Below are 27744 nucleotides of genomic sequence, written 5' to 3'. Positions count from 1 at the left end.
AGGGCTGCATTTCACCAAAAGGCACGTTAATATCGAGCATGAAATCTCCAGCCAGACATCTACCCTGATTACCTCTCTGCAAACAGATGGCTTAAACTCCAGCAGCGAGCTGTAAGTCCGAGACTCCAAACTTTGCAAATATCGCCTGCATTTATTTTCATGATGAACTTCTGTTTTCAAATAGTAAGGTGAACCATTTAGTGATCGTACCGTAATGGGGAGGGGTAGAGAGCTTGGAATCTCACTATGATCGACCCCAGATCTCTCTGGAACATTAACGTTTAAGTGAGTTTTTTCCCCCCTTATCATCTTTCATCTTTTGTCCTGTGCATAGTGCCCAGATCACGATGAACGATGTGGGGACAAGTTGCATTGATATTTTGCAACACATTTTGCACCCGTCCCTTCGGGATTTGTACCGTCACTGATTGAGTCTGCGTGAAAATAGGAAACTTTTCTCTCAACTTTTCCACAGAGGTCTGTTGCAGGAGTATCGATATAATCATCAAGAACATCATTAAAACGAGAACAAAGCAAAATTAAAACTCAGTTTCAATGTGGCATTATTGAGTGAACATGACATTTGGAGATTTGTTATTTCCTGGCGTTAACAATAGGAACAGGAATAGATCAATCAGCCCCTTCCAGTCTGTTCGGCCATTCAGTGAGATCAGGGCTGAGCTTTGGCCTGACTCCATTTACCTGAAACAAAAACAAAACTTGCAGGAGAATCTCAACAGGTCTGGCAGCACCTGCAGAGAGGGAGCAGAGTGATCCTTCTTCAGAATAAAAATAAACAAAAGGACTGGATGCTATAAATCAAAAACAAAACAGAAGTCGCTGGAAAAGCTCAACAGGTCTGGCAGCATCGGTGGAGAGAAATCACAGTCGACGTTTCGAGGTGAGTGAGCCTTCCTCAGAACTTTGCCAGACCTGCTGAGCTTTTCCAGCGACTTCTGTTTTGTTTCTGATTTGGAGCATCTGCAATTCTTTCAGTTTTTATTTAGTATTTAACTCACCGTCACTTTTCTTTTAAGCATGCCCACCTTGAAGACTTTCTACTCCCGTCTTCAGAACCTAACTTGGGCCCTGACCCCTTAATAGGTTTGCTTAACAACTACTTAACAATCTCAGAATGAAAATTAACAACTGATCCTGCACCCATTGTTATTTGTGGAAGAGAGTTCCAAACCCCTCCCACCCTGTCTGTGTCTGTGTGTGTGTGTATGTGTGGTGGGAGGAGGGGGTGGGGTGGGTGTGTGTGTGTAGTGCTTCCTAACATCTCTCCTGAACAGACCGGCCCCAATTCTCAGACTATGCCCCCACTATGTACAGTTTGTTAGCGGAGAAATGAAATTTTAAAATAACGTCATCCAGTCTTATGTGGCTACTTCCTATTAGATTAGTTTCCCTACAGTATGGAAACAGGCCATTTGGCCCAACCAGTTCACACCGACCCTCCGAAATGCAACCCACCCAGACCCGTTCCCCTCTGACGAATGCGCTAATACTGTGGGCAATTTAGCATGGCCAATTCACCTGACCTGCACAGCTTTGGACTGAGAGGAAACCCACACAGACACTGGGAGAATGTGCAATCTCCACACACAGTCACCTCAGGCTGGAATCAAACCTGGGTCCCAGTGCTAACCACTGAGCCACTGTGCCACCTACTAGCTCATTTAACAATGTGGAAACAGGTTTTACAAAAAAAAAATGCAAGTTGTCTTTTGGTTTAAGTGGTAAAAGCAGTTCAGGCACCAAAGGGAAGGTTCTCGTGGGGACTGACTTAATGGAAATTGGTCATCTTCAATAAATTGGTTGCGGTTTTGGGACCTGCTATCTCACTGAATGGATGAGGGATTTCCATTGAGTACAACTTACTCTGATTTTCAGAAAGCATTTAGCAAATTTCTGCATGAGACATTCACTCAGTGTAAACAGTCTCAGTTTTGGAATGGAAATTGAATCAAAAGTTACTGAATGGATTAGGCCATTGGAAACGGGACTTGTAATAACTGGAGGAGAGCCTGGGGATAAGAATGGTTGTCACAGGAACAGAAGAGTAGGAGTAGGGCATTCAGCCCCTGAAGCCTGCTCCAACCTTCTGGATCATGACGATCATCGAGCAAAACCTCATTGAGTCACATTATCCTCATATCCCTTGTCATTAAGAACTAGAAATCTATTTGTCTCTGTCTTAAATGTACTCAATAACGAAGCTTACAGCACCCTTCAGAGTAGAGAACGATAAATATTCATCACCTTCTGAGCAAAGGAGTCCCTCCTGACCTGAATCCTAACTAGCCCTTGTTCTAGACTGTATCTCTCTTAATCTGCAAACTCAGTAAGGTCTATCTCTCCTTACATGCAGTGTCGATATTGTTTCCCCTTTGCTTTGTTATTTTTTAGATTAGATTCCCTACAGCGTGGGAACAGACCCTTCGGCCCAACAAGTCCACACCGACCCTCCAAAGGGTAACCATTCCCCTCTGACTAATGCACCTAATACTATGGGCAATTTAGCATGGCCAATTCACCTGACCAGCACATGACTGTGGGAGGAAAACAGAGCACCTGGAGGAAACCCATGCAGACACGGGGAGAATGTGCAAACTCCACACAGACAGCCACCAGTTCAGGAATCGAACCTGGGTCCCTGGTGCTGTGAGGCAGCAGTGCTAACCACTGGGCCAACATGCCACCCACTTTGTATTCTTGCAGATGTCCTGATGAGTGCAAGACCAGAGGCTTCAAACTTTTTCAGCAATCCTCAAAGAGTTCTGGGCTCTGTTTATCAAATTTACAGCTAATATCAGAACTGATGCTCTGGTAATGGAAATAAAACTGCTATTGAAAGAAGGTTTGAGCTGTAGAAAGAGGCTGAATAGGCTGGGGCTATTTTCCCTGGAGCGTTGGAGGCTAATGGGTCACCTTATAGAAGTTTATAAAATCATGAGGGGCATGGATAGAGTGAATAGCCAAAATATTTTCCCTAGAGTAGGGGTGTCCAGGATTAGAGGGTACATGTTTAAGGTGAGAGGAGAAAGATTTAAAAGGGACCTAAGGGGCAACATTATCAGGCAGAGATTGTGGGCGTATGGAATGAGCCGCCAGAGGAAGTGGTGGAGGCTGGTACAATTACAGCATTTAAAAGGCATCTGGATGGGTAGATGAATAGGAAGAAGGATAAGTGCCAAATGCTCACAAATGGGACTAGTTTAGTTTGGAAAACCTGGTTGGCATTGATGAATTGGACTGAAGGGTCTGTATCCATCCTGTACAACTCTATGGCTAAAAATCACACAAGACTAGGTTGTTGTGTGATTTTTTTTTAACTTTGAACACCCCAGTCCAACACCGACATCTCCAAATCAGAACTCTATGATTCTATGACTGTACGTGCATCAGCATTATAAGGAAATGTTACTAACGGTGGGTGTGTTTCAGTGAATTGAAGGTAAGATTGATCAGCAGTTACATAAAGAAGGCTACCCATTGGTTGAGGTGTAAAAGGAGGATTGTACACATCCCTTCACACAGCCTAATACCTTTATGAAGTGCAGTGTCAGAAAGTTAGATAGGGAAAGCTTGAAACGTTTCAGGATAATGAAAAGAGTCTTTCAGAGTAACATTCATTGTTAAAGGTTAGATTACGCATCAATTTGTTTAAAATCACGCAACATCAGGTTATTGTCCAACAGGTTTATTTGGAAGCAATACTTTCAGAGCGCTGCTTTTTCACTTAATAGCTGTGGAGCAAAACCATTAGACACAGAATTTATACCGAAGATTATAGAGTCATGCAGCTGAAACGATATATTGAACAATATATTGATTGTGTGTGAAATAGAGTGGGAGTGTAACAGGATAGAAGCGACTTGCAATGTGATTTCTGCCGAGAGAATAACAAGAAGAAGGGAAAGGTGATCAGGGACATATGGTTCTCTCAATTCTTAACCCGGCGGGGGTTCTCATTTTGAGTCAGTGTCTGTTCAGGATTCAATAAAAGAGATGAGCCTGAGATTACCCACTGCCTTCACTCTTACTGCACTGCTCCATTATTGAAATGGTGGAAGGTGCACGTGGTCTTTTCTGCCATGAAGGTCCAATATCAATGCCTTTAGACCAGGGTCTGGGGTAGAAGGGAGGGATGGAAGGAGTACATCAGGAGTTAGAAACCATGATCTGGGTTTGGAGGGAGTGCCCACTGTGCCTGGATTGTAGGCAGGATCTCTGTATTCTGGTGGGGGCGGTGAGGGGTCTCTGTGCTTGGGTTGGGTGAGGGGATTGTGGTCACTGTGCTGTGGTCAGTGGTGGGGGTCACTGTGCTCTGGTCAGGGGGGTGAGGTGTCTCTGTGCTCTGGTACCGGGGGGGAGGTGTCTCTGTGCTCTGGACGGGGGGGGGGGAAGGTGAGGTGTCCCTGTGCTCTGGTCGGGGGGGGGGGGTGAGGGGTCACTGTGCTCTGGTCGGGGGGGGTGAGATGTCTCTGTGCTCTGTTCGGGGTGGGTGAGGTGTCTCTGTGCTCTGGTCGGGTGGGGGGGTGAGGTGTCTCTGTGCTCTGGTAGGGTGGGGGGGTGAGGTGTCTCTGTGCTCTGGTCGGGGGGGTTAAGGTGTCTCTGTGCTCTGGTCCGGGGGGGGGTGAGGTGTCTCTGTGCTCTGGTCGGGGGGGGTGAGGTGTCTCTGTGCTCTGGTTGGGGGATGAGGTGTCTCTGTGCTCTGGTTGGGGGATGAGGTGTCTCTGTGCTGTGGTCAGGTGGGGGGTGAGGTGTCTCTGTGTTGTGGTCGGGGGGGTTAAGGTGTCTCTGTGCTCTGGTCCGGGGGGGGGTGAGGTGTCTCTGTGCTCTGGTCGGGGGGGGGTGAGGTGTCTCTGTGCTCTGGTCGGGGGGGGTGAGGGGTCACTGTGCTCTGGTCGGGGGGGGTGAGGTTTCTCTGTGCTCTGGTCGGGGGGGTGAGGGGTCACTGTGCTCTGGTCAGGGGGGTGAGATGTCTCTGTGCTCTGTTCGGGGTGGGTGAGGTGTCTCTGTGCTCTGGTCGGGTGGGGGGGTGAGGTGTCTCTGTGCTCTGGTCGGGGGGGTGAGATGTCTCTGCTCTGGTCGGGGGGGGTGAGGTGTCTCTGTGCTCTGGTCGGGGGGGTGAGGTGTCTCTGTGTTCTGGTCGAGGAGGGGGTGAGGTGTCTCTGCTCTGGTCGGGATGGGTGAGGGGTCTCTGTGCTCTGGTCGGGGGGGTGAGATGTCTCTGTGCTCTGGTCGGGATGGGTGAGGGGTCTCTCTGCTCTGGTCGGGGGGGTGAGATGTCTCTGCTCTGGTCGGGGGGGGTGAGGTGTCTCTGTGCTCTGGTCGGGGGGGTGAGGTGTCTCTGTGTTCTGGTCGAGGAGGGGGTGAGGTGTCTCTGCTCTGGTCGGGATGGGTGAGGGGTCTCTGTGCTCTGGTCGGGGGGGTGAGATGTCTCTGTGCTCTGGTCGGGATGGGTGAGGGGTCTCTCTGCTCTGGTCGGGGGGGGTGAGGTGTCTCTATGCTCTGGTCTGGGTGGGTGAGGTGTCTCTGTGTTCTGGTCGAGGAGGGGGTGAGGTGTCTCTGCTCTGGTCGGGATGGGTGAGGGGTCTCTGTGCTCTGGTCCGGGGGGGGGTGAGGAGTCTCTGTGCTCTGGTCGGGGGGGTGAGGTGTCTCTGTGCTCTGGTCGGGGGGGTGGTGAGGGGTCACTGTGCTCTGGTTGGGGGGGTGAGGTGCCTCTGTGCTCTGGTCGGGGCGGGTGAGGGGTCACTGTGCTCTGGTCGGGGGGGGTGAGATGTCTCTGTGCTCTGTTCGGGGGGGGTGAGGTGTCTCTGTGCTCTGTTCGGGGTGGGGGGGTGAGGTGTCTCTGTGCTCTGGTCGGGGGGGTGAGGTGTCTCTGTGCTCTGTTCGGGGTGGGGGGGTGAGGTGTCTCTGTGCTCTGGTCGAGGGGGGGTGAGGTGTCTCTGTGCTCTGGTCGGGTGGGGGGGTGAGGTGTCTCTGTGCTCTGGTCGGGGGGGGTGAGATGTCTCTGCTCTGGTCGGCAGGGGTGAGGGGTCACTGTGCTCTGGTTGGGGGATGAGGTGTCTCTGTGCTCTGGTCGGGGGGGCTTGAGGTGTCTCTGTGTTCTGCTCGAGGAGGGGGTGAGGTGTCTCTGCTCTGGTCGGGGGGGGGTGAGGTGTCTCTGTGCTCTGGTCGGGTGGGGGGGTGAGGTGTCTCTGTGCTCTGGTCGGGGGGGTGAGGTGTCTCTGTGCTCTGGTCGGGGGGGGTGAGGTGTCTCTGTGCTCTGGTCGGGGGGGGTGAGGGGTCACTGTGCTCTGGTCGGGGGGGGTGAGGTGTCTCTGTGCTCTGGTCGGTTGGGGGGGTGAGGTGTCTCTGTGCTCTGGTCGGGGGGGGTGAGGTGTCTCTGTGCTCTGGTCAGGTGGGGGGGTGAGGTGTCTCTGTGCTCTGGTTGGGGGATGAGGTGTCTCTGTGCTGTGGTCAGGTGGGGGGTGAGGTGTCTCTGTGCTGTGGTCGGGGGGGTTAAGGTGTCTCTGTGCTCTGGTCCGGGGGGGGGTGAGGTGTCTCTGTGCTCTGGTCGGGGGGGGTGAGATGTCTCTGTGCTCTGGTCGGGGGGGGTGAGGGGTCACTGTGCTCTGGTCGGGGGGGGTGAGGTGTCTCTGTGCTCTGGTCGGGGGGGTGAGGGGTCACTGTGCTCTGGTCAGGGGGGTGAGATGTCTCTGTGCTCTGTTCGGGGTGGGTGAGGTGTCTCTGCTCTGGTCGGGGGGGCGAGATGTCTCTGCTCTGGTCGGCAGGGGTGAGGTGTCTCTGTGCTCTGGTCGAGGAGGGGGTGAGGTGTCTCTGTGCTCTGGTCGGGGGGGGTGAGGTGTCTCTGCTCTGGTCGGGGGGGGTGAGGTGTCTCTGTGCTCTGGTCTGGGTGGGTGAGGTGTCTCTGTGCTCTGGTTGGGGGTTGAGGTGTCTCTGTGCTCTGGTCAAGGTGGGGGTGAGGTGTCTCTGTGCTCTGGTCGGGTGGGGCAGGAGTGAGGGGTCTCTGTGCTCTGGTCGGGGGGATTGAGATGTCTCTGTGCTCTGGTCGGGGTGGGTGAGGGGTCACTGTGCTTTGGTCGGAGGGTATGGGGGTGGTCCCTGGACCAGAGGCAGCCCTGTGGTCAGTGAGTAGCTCCCTGCTCCTGCGTTAGGCATGAGGGTGGAGAGAGAGAGAGGATTGAAGGTGGAGATTTTCTCAGAGGGACGGTGTAATGGTGGGACTCTGTGGGTGAGGAACCTGTCCTTGTTGATGCTACTAATCCGATCTCCCATTGTCCCTCCCCTCCCCGCCCCTCCCTCCCCTCTTGTTCCTGCAGCGTCCCCCCCGTCCCTCTCGCTGAGATGACTCTGAACACCGAGAGGAGTGACAGCCACAGCGCACTGCAGAGACGGGCCAGCTCTCCGGTACCGTCCGCTCACCGTCACCACCACCCGTGTGCCCAACAACTCCGCAGCCTCAACACCGAGACAGAACTGTTGGCGCATCCCGGCCATTGGCAGAGACCCAGCTTCGGCCACTCAGTATCGTACCAGTCGGCAGACGGGGAGGGTGGAAGCTGGTCATCGGACTCTGCCGAATCCGTCGCCTCCAGTGACTCCAGCTATGGCATCTTCCGGGTGTTACTGCTCGGAGATTCTGGAGTGGGGAAGTCCAGTCTGATCAATATCTTTGCAGGGTTCCAGGACACTCAGGGCGAGCATTCCGGAGGTAAGAATGACAGCACAAGGGGAGGGCAATGGCCACTCAGCCCCTCAATGACACAGATGGGCAAAAGGCCCCTTGAGTCATTCCCATCATTCCACTGGCTCAGAGCTAAAGTGCATCACTTCCACTTTCCCACATTCCTGATGAAGAGCTTATGCTCGAAACGTTGACTCTCCTCCTCGATGCTGTCTGACCTGCTGTGCTTTTCCAACGCCACACTTTTTGACTCTGATCTCCAGCATCTGCAGTCCTTGCTTTCTCCCTCTTTCCTATCTGTGCTCCACCACCCCTTCTCTCTCCAATGGAAATCCAACTGTACTGAGCAGGTCTGTACACAGAGTTCTGAGGAGGGGGTCACCGGACCTGAAACGTTAACTCTGATTTCTCTTCACAGATGCTGCCAGACCTGCTGAGCTTTTCCAGCAATTTCTGATTTTGATTGTATACTTGGTCTCTTTCTCTCAGGAAAGATATATTTGCTATCAAGGGAAGTCTACGGTCTTTTACCCAGGGTAAGAAAGTCTGAAACTGGATGGCATAGGCTTACGGTGAGAGGGGAAAGATATTTTAGGGACCTGAGGGGCAATATTTTTATGTAGAGGGTGGTACATGTATGGAATGAGCTGCCAGAGGAAGTGATGGAAGCTGGTACAATTACAATGTTTAAAAGACTATTGGACAGGTATATGGAGAGGAAAGGTTGAGAGTGATATGGGCCAAATGAAGGCAAATCAAACTAGTTCAGTTGAGGAAACCTGGTTGGCATGGACTAGTTTGCCCAAAGGGTCTGTTTCCGTGCTATTTTCCCTGGAACGTTGGAGGCTGAGGGGTGACCTTATAGGGGTTTGTGAAATCACGAGGGGCATGGATAGTGTATATCGACAAGGTCATTTCCCTTGGGGGTATGCTGAACTAGAGGACCTAGGCTTAAGGTGAGGGGGAAATATTTTAAAGGGATCTGCGAGACAATGTCTTCACACAAAGGGTGGTGCGTGTGTGGAATGAGCTGCCAGAGGAAGTGGTGGAGGCTGGTACAATGACAACATTTAAAAGGTATCTGGATGGGTATCTGGATAAAGATTAGACAGATTAGGGTCAAATGCTGGCAAATGGGACTGGATTAATTTTGGATATCTGGTCAGCGTGCTGTGAGAATGTGGAACTTGCTATCATGGGGAATGATTGAGGTGAATGGCAAAGATACAGTTAAAGGGGGAAACTGGATAAACATAGAGTCATACAGCACAGAGACAAGCCCTTCAGCCCAAACTGGTCCATGCCAACCAAAATGTACATCCACGCTAACCCCATTTCCTTGCACTTGGCCCATACCCTTCTAAGCAAAAGTGAGGACTGCAGTTGCTGGAAATCAGAGTCCTGATGAAGGACTTTTGCCCAAAATATCAATTTTCCTGCTCCTCGGATGCTGCCTGACCGGCTGTGCTTTTCCAGCACTACTCTAATCTAGACCCCCCATATCCTTCTAATCCTTTCCTATCCATGTATTTGTCCAAATGCCTTTTAAATGTTGTTAATGTACCCACTTGAACCACTTCCACAGGCAGCTCATTCCATATGCGTACCACCCTCTGTGTAAAAAAAGGTTGCCCCTCAGGTTCCCTTTTATTCTTTCCTCTCTAACCTTAAACTGATACCCTCTAGTCCTTGATTCCCCAACTCTGGGAAAAAGACTGAGTGTATTCACCTATCCATGCCGCTCATGAGAGCAATTAGTTTAGAAAGTGAGGTGAGACAGGGTGGGAGGGTGGCCCATATCAGTGATAACTGTTCGAAATTCTGTGCACTTTATGAACCATCTGTAGTTCAATGTTTAGAATCACAAAGAGAATGCCAAATGAGGTAATGGAGGAAACCGATAAAAGTCCTTAAACAAGCTGGATACATAGCTGATCCTGCCTGGAAATGCTGAGGAATTCAAACTTCAATATTCCTGAAGGTTGGAAGAACTGGAGTTTAAGTATCCACTGCATCTGATCAAGTTCCCAAACCTTTTGTGGGTCTAGCTATTGAGAAATTACAGCTTATCTGGCTTTTACTAAATGTGTGCTTGCATTGCTGTGTATTTAATTATACCCACTTGGAAATGGATAAGGACTAGGTTGGGCTCAGTGTGATTTCCCCCATTTAGCCAGATAGCTCACCCAATGACATGTATAACAAATGTAGCATACAGGGTGATCCCCGTATCCATGGAATTGTTTTCCACTGTTTCGGTTACCCGTGGTTTACCGCGGCTGGAACATATTATAGGAAACCTTCTGGAACCAGGGACCAGGAGGCAGCCGGGAAGGTACGTTTCCCATTTTACTGAATGGATTTGCTTCTATCTGCGGATTCGGGTTTCTGCAGTATGTCCTGAAACATACCCCCCAGATACAGGGGGATCTACAGTACTGACTTACACAAGGAGCTGCAGGTTAGCTGGTTAACGAGTACCTGCAATCTCCTCAGAAGAGAAGTGATGTAGATCAGAAGACCTGCCTAATCATGTGTGTGCTCACTGTGGGAAAATAATACCCACTTGAGAAGCAGCAAACAGTGCAACAGAACGACACATTGGACATCCACCAGCTTTTGCATTGATAAACAAAATCCCAAAGTGCCTCTGGACAGCACAATTAAAGAATAGTCACCAAGCCAGTGAAGGAGTTGGTGAGGAGGGATTGCACAGTGTCTCATGGATGTTACATGAGTGTAGAGGGAGCTGGAGAAACCAAGAGGTTTAGGGGAGTTGGGTCCAGAATGCTGGCAGCAGTAGCAGCTGAAGAAGAATTCCTGATGAAGGGCTCCTGCCCGTAACGTCGATTTTCCTGCTCCTCGGATGCTGCCTGACCTGTGCTTTTCCAGCACCACTGTAATCTCGACTCTGATCTCCAGCATCTGCAGTCCTAACTTTCACCTAGCATTAGCAGCTAAAGGCACACCGTAGGGTGGAAGGAGAGAGCAAGAATTTTCTTTTTGAAAAAAAATTGTGCTAAAAGCTGGGAGGAATAGCACAGTGGGAGCGCTCTGCTGGACTGCAAACTTCATATAATCTGCTGCTACTTTCCCCAGTACAAAAGGTCAGGCTTTACTTTGAACTCAAGGCTCTAGAAGAGCTGAACCCAGGAATGACAAGGCAATTAAGAATTGCTGGGGGGCCCTTTTCCAGCCTCATTGGAGTTGTGGAAAATGTTTGGAAACATGAGCTTCATGTCTGACAGGATGCATTCCAAGTTTCAGTAGCTTTACCATGCAGCAATCCACAGGGAAATTTAGAATTTTAACAATGCGCTAAGCAGAAGTGATTCTGCTTTTCAGAAGCTAACTGCTTTAGAGATTTAGATCCTAATGAATCCATTTAAACTAAACCTCTGCAGATATCGGAAAGTACCATTTCTCAACTGATTTACATGGCTCTTAACTCTTATGGAGAGATTCTAAAGTCTAGAAAGATACAACTGGAAAAGACAGCTCATTATATATTAACATGATGAGTTAAACTTCCCACGAATATCCCATTTTACAACGTAGCTCATAAAAACATTAAATCATAGAATGGTACAGCACAAAAGGAGGCTATTTGGCCCATTATGATCAGCCCCACTCCCCGTTAATTCTTCACTGCCTGTAATTTCTGTTGCCTCAATTCCCTTTTGAAAGATGTTAAATTTGCAAGTTTTCAGAAGATTTGTAGCTCAGGTTGAGGTATTGGATGTAGGTTTACTCACTGAGCTGGAAGGTTAATTTCCAGACGTTTCGTCACCCTACGAAGGTGGGGTCTCCTCAGTGGGCCTCAGGCGAAGCAATGCTGAAAAATCCTGCTTTCTATTTATATGTTTGGGTTCTTTGGGTTGGTGATGTCACTTCCTGTTAAATTTGCTTCTAACCAGCAATGCATTCCAAATCAGCACAAAATACAAGAAAGAGCTTCAGATTGTTTCTGGAAATCTGAAACAAAACCAGTTATGGACGGAGAAACTCAGCAGATCTGGCAGCATCTATGGAGAGAAAGCAGAGTTAGCGTTTCAGATCCAGTGACCCTTCTTCAGAAGTTCCTGAAGGAAGGTTTGAAATATAAGGGGAAAAAGTTTCATCCTAACTATGCCTCTCACAATTTTATGCACCAGAATGATGTCCCTCTCTCTCTCTCTCTCTCTCTCTCTCTCTCTCACACACACACACACACACACACACACACACTCAGAACACTTCAGCAGTCCAGGACATTTGACCTCGGACCTTTGGACGACCATCCTCCAGGGCAGACTTCGGGACAGGCAACAATACAAAGTGGCCGAGGAGAGGCTGATAACCAATTTCGGTACCCATGGGGATGGCCTCAACCAGGACCTTGGGTTCATGTCACACTACAGGTGACCCCACTGCACTACATACATACATACACACACACACAAACCAATGACAGCCCACCTAGTCTCTCTTCACAACTGAATAGACCCAGCATCTTCTGGCCCTTTTGAGTACAATCACCTCCTTATGTCAGTGTGACAACCAGAACTCCACACATTACTCCAGCTAGCATTGACATAGAGTGCCCTATAACCTCCCTACTCAATACTTTGACTCATAAAGGCAAGAGAAGACAATTACTTTCTAATTTTAACCAATGAAGTGCTTTCTGAAGAATGATTACTGTAGTACAACAACCAATGATAGCTTTGTGGTCAACATTACTGTGACTTTCCAAGCCAGCTATGTTTGTTTTAATATTTTCCAATCTGCCTGTTCAGAGATGTTATTACACAGCTCTGGAGCTGGTGGGTCTTGAAACTGGATGTTCTGGATCAGAGGTAGGGACACCACCAGTGAACCACAAGAGCCCGGCTGCAGCCCTATATTCATTGAATTTAATTTCCATCCACAGCTTCTTCCTGGCCTGGGCCCCTGGCTTGCTGATCCAGGGACATTTCCACTATACTCCCAGCTCCCTCATAGTCCTGGCTACAATGCATTGAGGCCTTTGGAGTTTGAGGCTGATGAATGGGCCTGGTACAGAATAATGAGGTGATTGAAGGGCGACAGTACTTGATGCTTCATTATGCGCATGGGGCCAGATTACACTGTTTTTTCACAATGTACCCCATACCTTTCATTATTCTGTGTTGCTTCTTTATTGCAGAAGACACATATGAACGAACTTTAACTGTTGATGGAGAAGATACAACCTTGATAGTAATGGATACCTGGGGAACTGAGGTAACATGCTTTGCTTTTTTGATTTATTTGGCAGGATGTGGGCTTTGGGCCAGCATTTATTGTTCATCCCTTAGTGTCCTTCAGAAGGTGGTGAGGAGTTGCCTTCTTGAACTGCTGGCTCAAAGGTAGAAGACAGAGGGTTGTGGTGGAGGGTTGTTTTTCAGATTGGAGGCCTGTGACCAGTGGTGTGCCACAAGGATCGGTGCTGGATCCTCTACTTTTTGTCATTTACATAAATGATTTGGATGCTAGCATAAGAGGTATAGTTAGTCAGTTTGCAGATGACACCAAAATTGGAGGTGTAGTGGACAGCGAAGAAGGTTACCTCAGATTACAACAGGATCTGGACCAGATGGGCCAATGGGCAGAGAAGTAGCAGATGGTTTTTAATTCAGAGGTGCTGCATTTTGGGAAAGCAAATCTTATTACGACTTATACACTTGTTGGTAAGGTCTTGGGAGTGTTGCTGAACAAAGAGACCTTGGAGTGTAGGTTCATAGCTCCTTGAAAGTGGAGTCACAGGTAGATAGGATAGTGAAGAAGGCATTTGGTATGCTTTCATTTATTGGTCAGAGTATTGAGTACAGGAGTTGGGAGGTCATGTTGCGGCTGTACAGGACATTGGTTAGGCCATTGTTGGGATATGCGTGCAATTCTAGTCTCCTTCCTATCGGAAAGATGTTGTGAAACTTGAAAGGGTTCAGAAAAGATTTACAAGGATGTTGCTAGGGTTGGAGGATTTGAGCTACAGGGAGAGGCTGAACAGGCTGGGGCTGCTTTCCCTGCAGCGTCAGAGGCTGAGAGGTGACCTTGTAGAGGTTTATAAAATCATGAGGGACATGGATAGGGTAAACAAACAAGGTCTTTTCCCTGGGGTGGGGGAGCCCAAAACTAGAGGGTATAGATTTAGGGTGAGAGGGGAAAGATATAAAAGAGACATAAGGGGCAACTTTTTCACACAGAGGGTGGTACGTGTATGGAATGAGCTGCCAGAGGAAGTGGTGGAGGCTGGTACAATTACAACATTTAAGAGGCATTTGGATGGGTATATGAATAGGAAGGGTTTGGAGGGATATGGGCCGAGTGCTGGCAGGTGGGACTAGATTGGGTTAGGATATCTGGTCAGCATGGACGGGTTGGACCGAAGGGTCTGTTTCCATGATGTACATTTCTATGACTATGACTAAGGCCACTAGGAAGGAAGTTGCAGGATATTGACAGTGTTTCTAATCCAGTGCTCCTTCATCAGAATAGATTTGAAACACTAGCTCTGTTTCTCTCTCCACAGATGCTGTCAAACCTGCTGAGTTTCTCCAGCACTTTGTGTTTTTTGTGTGACCCAACATCTCTGAACAAGTCAATCAAAAATAACTATTCCTTCACCTCATGCTTTTTCCATTGAATTCTGGTCTCCTTCCTATCGGAAGGTCAGGTCAGAAACTCCGATTAGTCCATTTCTTATGTGCCCTATTCAACCACTTGGTAATGTGTTCACACAGCTTGCTGTCTGTTTTAATATCGACACATAACAAGAAGACCTCTGCTGACAAATGCCACATTTTGTCAAAGCTTTTCACCTTGCATTCATCAGGCCAACTTGCAAGAATGCCAGTGTTGAATGAAACAACATATTTTATACGGAAGAGAAGAGAGTGTTGATTCATTGGCCTGTGTTCTTTTCCCAGTAATAACCACATTCTGATCAACCAAATGACTATTTAAAGAGGCAAGCATGTGGTCTTCTTTTCACAGTGAAAAATTAGCATAATGAGATCTGGATGTTGCCCACTTCCAATGCGACACATCATCTAGACTCACATGTTAGCTTGCTGTCTCTCCCATTGATGCTGCCTGACCCATTGTGATCGCTAGCATTTTTTGTTTCCACCTGAAGGACACTGGTTACCATGTTGGAGCAGTGACAAGTCCTGAAAGACCTTTAACTGTACTTGAGACATGTTCGAGACTCCCAAATTGCTTAGAGGGTGCCACAGAACTAAAGAATTGTTGCAGGAGGCCATTTGATTAGATTACTTACAGTGTGGAAACAGGCCCTTCGGCCCAACAAGTCCACACCGACCCGCCGAAGCGCAACCCACCCATACCTCTACATGTACCCATTTTTACCTAACACTACAGACAATTTAGTATGGCCAATTCACCTGACCTGCACATCTTTGGACTGTGGGAGGAAACCGGAGCACCCGGAGGAAACCCACACAGACACGGGGAGAATGTGCAAACTCCACACAGTCAGTCGCCTGAGTCGGGAATTGAACCCGGGTCTCTGGCGCTGTGAGACAGCAGTGCTAACCACTGTGCCACCGTGCCGCCCATCTTGCCTGCATAGTGCTGGTCTTTTGTCTTTTCCCCATACCCCCTGCATGTTATTGCTGTCCAAATAACCAGCCAGTGTCCTCCTGGTGCCTCAACTGAACCTGCCTCCATCATATTTCCAGCCAGTGTGTTCCAGAGCTTAACTCCTCACTTTGTGAAAAAAAGGTTTTCCCACATCATCCTTACTTTGTTTTATTCATTCATGGGGTGAGGACGTCACGAGCCAGGCCGACATTTATTGCCCGCCCATAATTGCCCAGAGGGCAGTGAAGAAACGACCACATTGCTGTGGGTTTGGAGTCACGTACACCAGACCAGGTAAGGATGGCAGATCCCTTCCCTAAAGGACATTGGTGAACCAGATGGGATTCTCCACAATCAACAATGGCTTCACGGTCATCATTAAACGCTTACTTACTGATTTTACTGTGTTGAAATGACAACACCTGCTGTGGTGGGATTCAAACCTGGGTCCCCAGAGCATCGCCTGGGAATCTGGATGAACAGGGGAGAGGTTTATTCCTAATAAAGGGCTTATGCCTGAAACGTTGATTCTCCTGCTCCTTGGATGCTGCCTGACCAGCTGTGCCTTTCCAGCACCAAACTCTCAACTCTCTGGATTAATAGTCCAGTAATAATAACACTGGGCCATTGCCTTCTCCATATTTGTATATCACTTTAAATCTATGTCCCCTCATTCTTTATTGTTTTACCCATGGGAACGGCTCCTCTTTATCTGCTGATGATGTTGAAAATCTCCATGAAGTCTCCTCTCAACTTTCAAGTCTCGAAGGAGAACAGTCCCAACTTCTTCAATCTGTCCTCATCACTGGCGTTTCCTGGGACCTTGCTTGTAAATGTTGAATTGTGTCAAAGAAGCATATTCGGCTACAAATTCGATATCTGTGTTACATTGTCAGGAGGGATTTCCAGAGCCTGAGGGTGCGTCTGTGTTTACACATTGCGATGTAACAGAGTACCTGTTCCCATGGGTTCCACATCAGGGATTTGACAAAATTGGCCAGGAGAAATAAGGAGCACATTACTGCAGATACTGGAAACTATTCTGAAAACATCAAACTCTGGAGATCACAGTGGGTCAGACAGCATCTGTAGAGAGAGAGCAAGCTAACGTCCCAAATCTAGATGGATCTTCATCAGAGCTGAAGTGAAGTGTGGAGGGGACAGCATTTAAAGTGGGGCTGGGGGTGTGAGGTGGAATGAGGGAGAAAGGTGTTGATAATTCAAAGTCAGAAGTCAGACGATACCAGGTTATAGTCCTGGTTTATTTGAAATCACAAGTTTTTGTAGCACTGTCCCTTCGTCAGGTGAAAACTTCACCTGGCAAAAGGGCAGTGCTCTGAAAGCTTGTGATTTCAAATAATGGATGTATGGAATGAGCTGCCAGAGGAAGTGGTGGAGGCTGGTACAATTGCAACATTTAAAAGGCATCTGGATGGGTACATGATTAGGAAGAGTTTAGAGGAATATGGGCCGGGTGCTGGCGGTCGGCATGGACGGGTTGGACCGAAGGCTCTGTTTCCGTATTGTACATCTCTATGAGTCTATGACTATAACCTGGTGTCATTTGATTTCTGACCTTATCCACCCTGATCCAACATCGGTACTCCCCACTTGATAGATTATGTCATAGAGTCATACACTCATAGAGATGTACAGCATGGAAACCGGCCCTTCGGTCCAACCCGTCCATGCCGACCAGATATCCCAACCTGATCTAGTCCCACCTGCCAGCACCTGACCCATATCCCTCCAATCCCTTCCTATTCATATACCCATCCAAATGCCTTTTCAATGCTGTAATCATACCAGCCTCCACCACTTCCTCTGGCAGCTCATTCCATACACGTACCATCCTCTGTGTGAAAAAGTTGCCCCTTAGGTCTCTTTTATATCTTTCCTCTCTCACCCTAAACCTAAGCCCTCTAGTTCTGGACTCCCCGACCCCAGGGAAAAGACTTTGCCTATTTACCCTATCCATGTGATTGGAATGTGGTAATGGCAGAACAATGGTGTGTCTAACTGCCACACTGGAAAGAACAGAAAGTCCCTCTGGGGTGGGGGAATGGTGACAGAGAATGTAACAATTAAAGCTAAAAGAAAAGGAAAGAATAAGATCAGGTTCACAATCTGATGGTGTGGCACTCAGTATTAAATCCTAAAGGTTGTAAAGTGGCTAACTTGAAGATGAGATGTTGTTCCTTCACTTTGCACTGGGATTCCCTGGAACACTGCAGCATGCTGAGGACAGACACATGGGAATGTGAGGGAAAGAATTTCACTGGCAGGAGGGTCAGTGACCAGAGGACACAGGCTTTATGATGATAGAGGAAGGGATGAGAGGAGGCGTCTTAAACACAGTGATGTTGTTGTGATTTGGAGCACAATGTCTGAAAGGATGGTGGAAGGAACTAACTTGGGAATTTGATAAACTGTGAACGCAAATGGTTGTGCGTAGTTTTTAACCCCCCTCCCCCCTGATCTTTTCTCTCTCCAGGATGACAAGCCATGGGTTCAGGATTACTGTATGCAGGTGGGCAATGCATACATCATCGTCTACTCCATCACTGACAGGTCCAGCTTTGAAAGTGCCTCAGAGCTTCGCATCCAGCTTCGGAGAATGCGGCAGGCTGAAAACATCCCTATCATCTTAGTAGGCAACAAGAGTGACCTGGTTCGGTGTCGAGAGGTCTCAGTCGAGGGTAATTTGTACATCTGGCACACTGGTTCAAATACAGGACGATGACCAGTATCATACTGGAGCACGCCACCCTGACCCACCTCAGACACTTCAGTCAATTCTAGACATGTTCATGGTCCAGGCACTATACAAATGCAACTATGCGGCTGCTTCCCATTGGTTTCCAAATGCATTGTGATCCGAGAAATCTACTCCATGTCTGCTCACTCCCACTTGGTGGAATAGGGCATAGGTTTAAGTTGAGAGGAAAGATTGAAAATGGACCTAAGGGGCAACTTTTTCATGCAGAGGGTGGTACGTGTATGGAATAAGCTGCCAGAGGAAGTAGTGGAGGCTGGTACAATTACAATATTTAAAAGGCATCTGGATGGATTTATGAATAGGAAGGGTTTGGAGGGATATGGGCCAAGTGCTGGCAAATTGGGCTAGATTAGGTTGAGATATCTGGTGAACGAGTTAGATCTCAATGACTCTGACTCTATAACTGGATCTGCAGGCTTAGATCAGATCTGTTGGCTGTGGTATTACTAGACCCTGTTCCGCAGGCAGATAGTCCTGTTTTGTAGGTCGACATCTGAGTTTTAGGTATGCCTGATGGTGCAAGTCCTTCTGTACTCTTCTTTGAACCAGGGTTAATCCCTTGGTTTGACAGTAACAGTGTGGGAGGGGATATGCCTGGCCATGAAATTACAGATTGTGATTGGATACAATTCTGCTGTGGCCAGTGGTCCACAGTACCTGGTGAATGCCTGTCTTTGAGTTGCTAGATCCTGTCTGAAGTCTTATTTGGTTTGGTGGTAGTGTCCAAACACACAATGGAGGATATCCACAGTGTGAAGTTGAGACATCATTTTGACTAGGACCTTGTGGCAGTCACCCCTTCTGATACCGTCATGGATAGAGGTACCTGCCACGTTTGTGCGGACAGGGTTAAGTTTATTAGTTACCAGTTACCAATGCTGGTTAACCCTTTCTCACTGTACTCACTGTTTGATCCAAACGCAGTGTATCAGAATTATCCCATATTCGCACTCCCCCAGTGTTCCCTGTAAGCTGCACAACTATGCAATAACCTGCTACCACTGAGGCTACACAAACGTGTGAACAAAGAACATGAGGAGGCCACTCTGCCCTTCAAAACTGCTGCTGATCCGACATTAACCTCAGCCCTCTATTCCTGCAAACCCACGATAATTTTTCATTCTCTTTCTAGAATCTATGTACCTCTGCTTTAAGACTATTCAGAGATTTTTACATCCCCTGCCTTTTGAGGAAGGGAATTCCAAAGACTCTCAACATTCTGTCTCAAATGGCCAACCCCTTATTTTTAAACAATAACTGTGACTATATGCATAAATCAGCAAGTTACCAGAGTATGAGACCAAAAAGAGCCTTAAAGGAGCCTCAGTTTTAATAAATCAACCCACTCCAAAAGAAACAAAGTGATCATTCCACCCGACCTAGTTTTACAGTCGTCCTTTAATTGTACTTATAGAGAAGTTGGGGTGACACAGTGGCTCAGTCGTTAACACTGCTGCCTCACAGGGCCAGAGACCCGGGTTCAATTCCAGCCTCGGGTGACTGTCTGTGTGGAGTTTCCACATCCTTCCTGTTTCTGCGTGGGTTTCCTCCCACAGTCCAAAGATGTGCAACTTAGGTGGATTGGCCATGCTAAATTGCCCATCCAGGGATGTGTAGGTTAGATGGATTAGCTATGGGCAATGTGGGATTACGGGAGTGGGATTTTTTTTGGAGGGTTGGTGTGGACTCGATGGGCCAAATGGTCTCCTTCCACACAACAGAGATTCTGTGATTTGTTGGGCCATAACTGAAGTGGCTGCAGATGATGGATCGGATATTTGCTATATGGCTTTGGGATCTCTTCCTAGGAGCCAAACATCTTCAGAACTGGGTATCTCGACCTAGATGTATTAATTCTGGGTTTTTCTCACACTAAACAAGAATGTACAAAGGATGTGATCAAGTAGAAGCTTGTTACTGCTATTAGGATTACACAGAGTGCCAAACGTTTTCACTTGTGAGGAACTGAGATATGTCCTGAATCCAGACTTGGTTAAAAATAGCCTCTAACTGGGTGGCTTCAAACTCTTGGCTGCAAGCAAAGTAATTGCTCATCTAGTGACATCATAAACCAGGAATTTAAACAAAGAATTCTAAACGCAGTTTTTCCTCAAACAGCTCAAACGTCTACAAAAAGAAACATTACAAAAATAACTTATCACCATTAAGGTTGCTTGAGATTTGAAGTTCTAATCGACCATTTCATTTGGCCTATTCGCGATGGCATCTGCAGCTCAGATTCTGTTGAGCATAAGTTCAGGAAATGTCCAGAAACTCCTTCAACACAATCAAGGAAGTCATTCACATGTTCAAATCTCTGGGAGAGGCAGATGGGGAAAGGGAGGACAAGATATCAAGCATTCACACATTGAGTTCTCCTTTTTTTTCATGGAACACGGGCATCACTGGCAAAGCAAGCATTTCTCATGCTGCTACTGGTGGCCTGGTGAACAAATGGTGCAATTGAGGTGATAAGGGAATGTCCCCTCTTATATTAGACAAATGTTTCTTCCCCTATAACTCCTGTGCTAACTGGGAAGGTATTGCAGATGTGCCTACACTGTGGCTGCCACCACATGCACAAATCCGCAATTGTACCGAACAACTTTAATTTGCTGACCTTAGCTGTAAGGATAATCCACAACAGGCTCCAGGCAATGGCAAGAAATTGGGTTCAATTAATTAGCATTCTAAAATGGGTACCTTGAATTTTATTGTGTCAAACCAACTTGTTTCTTTAATACTAAACGAGTATTTTGCATCAGTATTTACTGTGAAAAAGGACAAGGAAGATATAGAATGTTGGAGGGAATCCTGAGGGACAGGAGGTACATGTATTTGGAAAGCCAAGGACTGATTAGGGATAGTCAACATGGCTTTATGTATGGGAAATCATGTCTCACAAACTTGATTGAGTTTTTTGAAGAAGTAACAAAGGATTGATGAGGGCAGAGCGGTAGATGTGATCTATCTGGACTTCAGAAAGCATTCGACAAGATTTCCCATGGGAGACTGATTAGCAAGGTTAGATCTCATGGAATATAGTGAGAACTAGCAATTTGGATACAGAACTGGCTCAAAGGTAGAAGACAGAGGGTAGTGGTGGAGGGTTGTTTTTCAGACTGGAGGCCTGTGACCAGTGGAGTGCCACAAGGATCGGTGCTGGGTCCTGTACTTTGGATGTGAGCATAAGAAGTATAAGTTAGTAAGTTTGCAGATGACACCAAAATTGGAGGTGTAGTGGTCAGCGAAGAAGGTTACCTCAGATTACAACAGGATCTTGATTAGATGGGCCAATGGGCTGAGAAGTAGCAGATGGAGTTTAATTCAGATAAATGCGAGGTGCTGCATTTTGGGAAAGCAAATCTTATACACTTAATGGTAAGGTCCTAGGGAGTGTTGCTGAACAAAGAGATCTTGGAGTGAGGGTTCATAGCTCCTTGAAAGTGGAGTTGCAGGTAGATAGGATAATGAAGGAGGTGTTTGGTATGCTTTCCTTTATTGGTCAGAGTATTGAGTACAGGAGTGGGGAGGTCATGTTGCGGCTGTACAGGACATTGGTTAGGCCACTGTTGGAATATTGCCTGCAAATCTGGTCTCCTTCCTATCGGAAAGATGTTGTGAAACTTGAATGGGTTCAGAAAAGATTTACAAGAATGTTGCCAGGGTTGGAGGATTTGAGCTATAGGGAGAGGTTGAATAGGCTGAGGCTGTTTTCCCTGGAGCGTCGGAGGCTGAGGGGTGGCCTTATAGAGGTTTACAAAGTCATGAGGGGCATGGATAGGGTAAATAGACAAAGTCTCTTCCCTGGGGTGGGGGAGTCCAGAACTAGAGGATGTAGATTTAGGGTGAGAGGGGAAAGGTATAAAAGAGACCTAAGAAGGAACTTTATCACTCAGAGGGTGGTACGTCCATGGAATGAGCTGCCAGAGGAAATGGTGGCGGCTAGTACAATTGCAACATTTAAAAGGCATCTGGATGGGTATATGAATAGGAAGGGTTTGGAGGGATATGGGCCGGGTGCTGGCAGGTGGGACTAGATTGGGTTGGGATATCTGGTTGGCATGGACAGGTTGGACCGAAGGATCCGTTGCCGTTCTGTACATCTCCATGACTCTATGACACAGCAGGTCAGGGAGCATCTGAGGAGCAGGAGAATCAATGTTTCGAGCACAAGCCATTCCTGATGAAGGGCTTATGCCCGAAACGTTAATGTTCCTGCTGTTCGGATGCTGCCTAACTGGCTGTGCTTTTCCAAAACCACACTCTCGACTGTCTCTATGGCCAATCCTGGCAACATCCTTGTCAATCTTTTCTGAACCCTTTCAGGTTTCACGACACCCTTCCTGCAGCAGGGAGACCAGAATTACGCACAATTTTCCAAACGTGGCCCAACCGGTGTCCTGGACTTTGATGATATTGAGGAGACAAATAGAAGCGGAGATCATTCAGTGGCAAGGCGGCCTACCTCCACGGGGATTCCCAGTGACTGTGTGGCCATGCAACTTAGAGGGAACGCTGCTCAGATTACCAAACTCTTTAGGTTGTTTTTAATCAGTATCATAAAGGGCCGCAGCAAGATAGAGAGGCTGGGAGGTGTAGAGAAAGAATTCCAGAGCTTGGGGCCCAGTCAGCTGAAGACAATGCCACTGCTCGATGAACAGTTCAAATCCAGGGAGTCACAAGAGGCCAGAATTAGAGGAGCACAGATATCTCAGAGGGTGTTCGAGAGAGAATCATAGAGCTAGACAGCACAGAAACAGATCTTTCGGCCCAAATCGTCCATGCTGACCAGATATCCTCAATTAATCCAGCCCCATTTGCAGGCATAAGTTTAGAGGCAGCAGAAGAATTGAGACAGGGGGCACGGTGGCTCAGTGGTTAGCACTGCTGCCTCACAGCACCAGGACCTGGGTTTGACTCAGGTAACTGTTTGTGTGGAGTTTGCACATTCTCCCCCTGTCTGCGTGAGATTCCAACAGGTGCTCTGGTTTCCTCCCACAGTTCAGAGATGTGCAGGTTAGAGTGGATTGGCCATGCTAAATTATCCATAGTGTGCTGGGATGTATAGGTTAGCCATAGGAAATGCAGGGTTATGGGGATAGGGTAGGCGGGCAGGGTCCAGGTGAGATCCTCTTCAGAGGGTTGGTGTGGACCCGATGGCCCGAATGATCTGCTTCCATACTGTCGGGGTTTTATGATTACAGGTAGTTGTGTGCTGTGTGTTAGTGTCCAAGTCCTGCTGCACTCACTGACTGGTTTACGATAATAAATTTCACACCAAAGATGTGCAGGTCAGGTGAATTGGCCATGTTAAATTGCCCATAGTGTTAGGTGCATTAGTCAGAGGGAAATGGGTCTGGGTGGGTCACTCTTTGGAGGGTCGGTGTGGACTTGTTGGGCCGAAGGGCCTGCTTCCACACTGTAGGAAATCTAATCTAATATAATAACAGCACAAGAGAGCATTGGAAAACACAAGCAAAGATATTTTATGTTCTGTTTTCAGAGGGCCGTGCGTGTGCTGTGGTCTTTGACTGCAAGTTCATTGAGACTTCTGCTGCTCTGCACCACAATGTGACGGAACTCTTTGAAGGCATCGTGCGGCAGATTAGGCTGAGGAAGGACAGCAAGGAGACCAACGAGAGGAGAATGGCCAATCACCAGAGGAGGGAGAGCATCACCAAAAGAGCTCGCCGCTTTCTGGACAAGTTTGTGGCAAAAAACAACAAGAAGATGGCTCTGAGGGCCAGGTCAAAATCCTGTCACGACCTGTCAGTTTTGTAAATATCCAAAAAGGGAGCTTGCAAAGCCAGTGTTGGACAGGAGCAACACTAACAAACTGTTTAATTCAAGAGAAAGTTCCTTTTCTTGCCTCTCTCATCAGCGTGAGCCAGTGGTCACTGAACCCCAATGATGAAAACAAGATTTACTGAAGATAAGTGAATGTTTGAGACTTGGTGACCGAGAGGTTGGGGATTTGTTGGAAATTCAAGAACCTGCCCCCACATTAAAGAGCAATAACATTCATCAATGTCACGTATGTGACAGAAACCAAGCAAACAATAAGATAAGGTTTTTATTTGTGGGGAGAGTTCTGCTGATTAGTACTTTGATCACCTTCATTTCTTGGCTGCTGACAGTGTTTCCTTGGTGTGGAATGCCTCATTCACGTTCTGCTTAAGCCCAGTACTGCTCAGTGAAAGTCCGATTCTTGAAGATAACTGAGATCTAAATCCTACCTTATCAATTGGTGTGATGAATCTCTTCACACTTGATATCAAAGACTGAAACCAAAGTTGGCGTATCTTTATATCTGCAGCGTTGACATGGGCTCGTGGCTTTTTGGAGTGGGAGTGGGGATTTGGTATGCGATAAGATATGTAATGATTTTTATTTTGGATAATTAATTTAGATAACATTTGAGGGAATTAGAATCTTATAATTCTATGAACTTTAGTGTGATCAAGAATAATGATAGATTGGGTGTAAGAAATATTAATATCATTTCAACCTAGCTCTTAAGTGTAATCATGTGGCTCCTAGCTCTTTGATGGAGACCTTATGCAAAATCTTTTCATTGCAGCAAATGAAGCTCAACTGAGTTGTTGCTTGCTCCATGTAGAACTATTACCAGACAGACTCTGTTTGAAATGTTAGGACTACCAGAAAGAGTGTTGGTACTTGTGATTGCTGAGTCTGTTTCTGATCAACTTCACTCGGAATGAGTGATCCTCCAATGGATCAGGCCAGTGATGGATAGTGAAAGCATAATTTAATGGCTTGCCTCTCTCCTGAGCGATGAAGATAGTGTCCAGTGTGAGCATGCTTCACTGCTTCAAGGGGGCTGGAAAGTTGTTGGAAGACAGCATCTCTTGTATCAGGTAGAATCAGAGGGCAGGACTCTGTTCATTCCAGCCAGAGGAAGAAGGAACCATGATACGTGGCTCTAAGAGTCAAACCTTGATTCCTCAATAGACTTCAACCAATGCATCTCAGTATTTACCTGTGGAGCTTTGACTTAAGAAGTATGGTAGATGTGTAGGTGATGTGAAATTGGTTTGTAAACACATTCCCAGAACATCGGGCATCTCGTCCTCATGTTCCTTTGATTGGAAAATTAGAGTCAAGGAGGTTCACAGCAGGATACAGGCCTACCAGCACAACGCATCCAGGTTTCCGAAACTCAACTAATCCCACTTGCCTGTGTTTGGTCCATATCCCTCTAAACCTTTCCTATCTATGTGCCTCTCCAAATGTCTGTTAAATATTGTAATTGTACTCGCCTATACCATTTCTTCTGGCAGCTCATTCCATATATGCAACACTCTCTGCATGGAAAAGTTGCCCCTTGAGTTCTTTGTTAATTCGTGAGATGTTGACATCACTGTCATTGCCAGTGTTTTACTGCCCGTACCTAATTGCCCTTTGAGGGTGTGACGAGTTAGCTGCTTTCTTAAATACAACTTGAGTGGTTTGCTGGACTAAGTTAGAGAGCAGTTATTGTGCAGGCACTCTTAGGTTAAATTATGTCAGCACTTTCTTCCGTAAGTAGTAGGTGTGTTTTAAAAGCAATCTAATCACCACGACTTTTTATTCTAGTTTTATTTAATTCGTTGAATTTGAATTCTTCAGCTACCAGGGTGGGATTTGAACTCAAATCTCCAGCTGAGGCTTTTAATTTATGAGCTCAGTAATGACCAAGCTCCTGTCAGGTGACACAGGGGGATGGTGCCGAGAAGAGGATGGTTTCCCAATAAAAGGCTGGATCTGGAGTTTATGTCAGCACTGAACTTGTACCTAGCAAAGCAAGCAGAAATTGGGCAGGATGGGAAAAGTCAGTATTTGGACAGGAAGGTCAGTCAGGAAAGACCCTTGATGTCTTTGTGGGACACGGTGAAGCAGAGGAGCATAATGATCATTTGACTCATTATCTTAGTCCAGATCTTAACATCTGCTGTGCATAAAATAGTCTTTGCAAAGTTTTGTTGTGTAATGGTAGTGTCCCTACCTCTGAGTTAGGAGACCCAGGTTGAAGTCCCTTCTGCTCCAGGCATGTACTGTTACACATCTGAACAGATCGAGTAAAAATACCTTCTGAGATGTGTATAAAGAAGAGCCCCCGACCCCAGTTTAGGACTGGGATTATTTGAAGTGGAGATGTGAGCTGAAAAGAGAGCAGTATGGGGCGTCCCCAATTTACGAACCCTGATTCATACCCATTAATACAGTCCCCTACATAGTTTTAAAAATTAAAGACCTAACATACAAATATTTCCCACACTTGGGAATAGCTGCATTGTATTCTGACTTGTGTACGAATCAACTTGCAAATGGACTTGGTAGGAAGGCCATTGACACCCTGGGGACTGTCTGTAAAAAATCCCCCCCCCCCAATGTATTGTAGCTTCAGAGTTTACACATAGGCTTGGAAATCCTCCAAGAAGGGGAAAGCTCTTATGAGCTTCCATGTTTAGTTTTGCTTTGTAAAGCTTCTGTAAATCATCTTCTGGGTGCTTTGCTACAGGAAAGGAGCTAAATATTTGCAGATTGTGTTAAAATAGAGAGAATGAAAGACTTAAGCCTTGCTTTTGAGAATGAAACATCCCTGTGCATCACAGCTGCAGCAAGAGCTTTCTTGGACATTAGATTGACAAGCATCGGAGCTGGTTCAGGATTGGGGAGAAAACGTCTCAATTGCATGGATCAATTACTAGTATTTAAAATATGCTTGGGGGTGACTCCTCATTATTTTCAGATATCTAAGCCAGTGCTTTACAAACAATTTCCCCATGGAGTGTCACCATTGTAATGCCTCTGACTTCACCTGACCCCCAGGCATGACAGTGTGGCAGGCAGGCAGGGGAGATGTAGTATCTGGAGAGAAGACTTCAGCTGCTGAGTGGGACCATCCTCTGGGAAAGTGTTTAAGTTGTAGGGTTTTTGGAAGAAAACACCTCCCTTTTCATTTTTGTAGCAGGAACCCAGGCCTCAAAACCCAATGTTTGGCCATGTCCACCATAAGAAAGGAACAAGGTATTAAAAGGGGCATAAATAAAAACCGAAAAAAACCTAAGATGCTGTAAATCAGAAACAAAAACAGAAATCACTGGAAAAGCTCTGCAGGTCTGGCAGTATCTGAGGAAGTGTCACCAGATCCCAAACATTAACTCAGATTTCTCTTCACAGATGTTGCCAGACCTGCAATTTCTGTTTTTGTTATTAAAGGGGCGTGGCAGCTGATAGCACTTGGTTCAAGCTCCTCTGCTGCCTGTGAGCACGTGGCCCCAGAATGTGGTCTCGAGATCCCTCTACAGTTTGTGATACAGCATTTGGGAAGCCCTTATCTGAACTGTCAGTGATTTTGAAGGTTGCTTTAAACTGACCTTGCATGAAGGAATTTGATGCAAATGGTGACTTCTGATGCCCCCGCTCTCTCAGCCTTTTTCACATGATCCCAAAGATCCATGATGTTTGAGTGATTTGGCAGATACTGCAGTATGGAGCCAGGTTAGGAGATAGATCCACACAAACTACCTCCACCAGGACAGGGATCAAACCTTTACTGTTGGTGTTAGTCTGTATCAACACTTAATCAACAGGGCTAACATTATGCGCATTTTTATATTGATGGACTGATATTAAAATGGTGTCGTGCTGATAA

The 27744-nt window shown here is 47.0% G+C and overlaps 1 protein-coding gene across 2 annotated transcripts; it reads left to right on the top strand.

Annotated features, from left to right (window-relative positions):
- rem1 (RAS (RAD and GEM)-like GTP-binding 1) lies at positions 1–27744 on the top strand. Of its 2 annotated transcripts, none has more exons than XM_087994739.1 (5): positions 1–111; positions 7335–7726; positions 12867–12943; positions 17799–18003; positions 23590–27744. In XM_087994739.1, exons 2-5 carry the CDS (start codon positions 7360–7362, stop codon positions 23865–23867), a joined length of 927 nt encoding a protein of 308 aa, XP_087850865.1. In that variant the 5' UTR covers positions 1–111; positions 7335–7359; the 3' UTR covers positions 23868–27744. The 2 variants fall into 2 exon arrangements, with proteins under 2 accessions (XP_087850865.1, XP_087850866.1); XM_087994740.1 differs by lacking the exon at positions 1–111 and adding an exon at positions 129–901.

The sequence above is a fragment of the Chiloscyllium plagiosum genome, unplaced genomic scaffold (assembly GCF_037043375.1).
Source record: "Chiloscyllium plagiosum isolate Xiang-an unplaced genomic scaffold, Cpla_swu_hap1 HiC_scaffold_15, whole genome shotgun sequence".
Classification (NCBI taxonomy): Eukaryota; Metazoa; Chordata; class Chondrichthyes; order Orectolobiformes; family Hemiscylliidae; genus Chiloscyllium; species Chiloscyllium plagiosum.
The sequence above is the reverse complement of the archived record's forward strand: the minus strand, read 5'-3'. Positions and strand labels throughout refer to the sequence as shown.

Excerpts from the sequence above, each read along its gene's own strand:
- rem1 (XM_087994739.1), top strand. The coding sequence starts at position 7,360 with ATGACTCTGAACACCGAGAGGAGTGACAGCCACAGCGCACTGCAGAGA. Across the intron at positions 12,944-17,798 it reads TGGATACCTGGGGAACTGAG|GATGACAAGCCATGGGTTCA; the intron begins GTAACATGCTTT and ends TTCTCTCTCCAG. Across the intron at positions 18,004-23,589 it reads TCGAGAGGTCTCAGTCGAGG|AGGGCCGTGCGTGTGCTGTG; the intron begins GTAATTTGTACA and ends TTCTGTTTTCAG.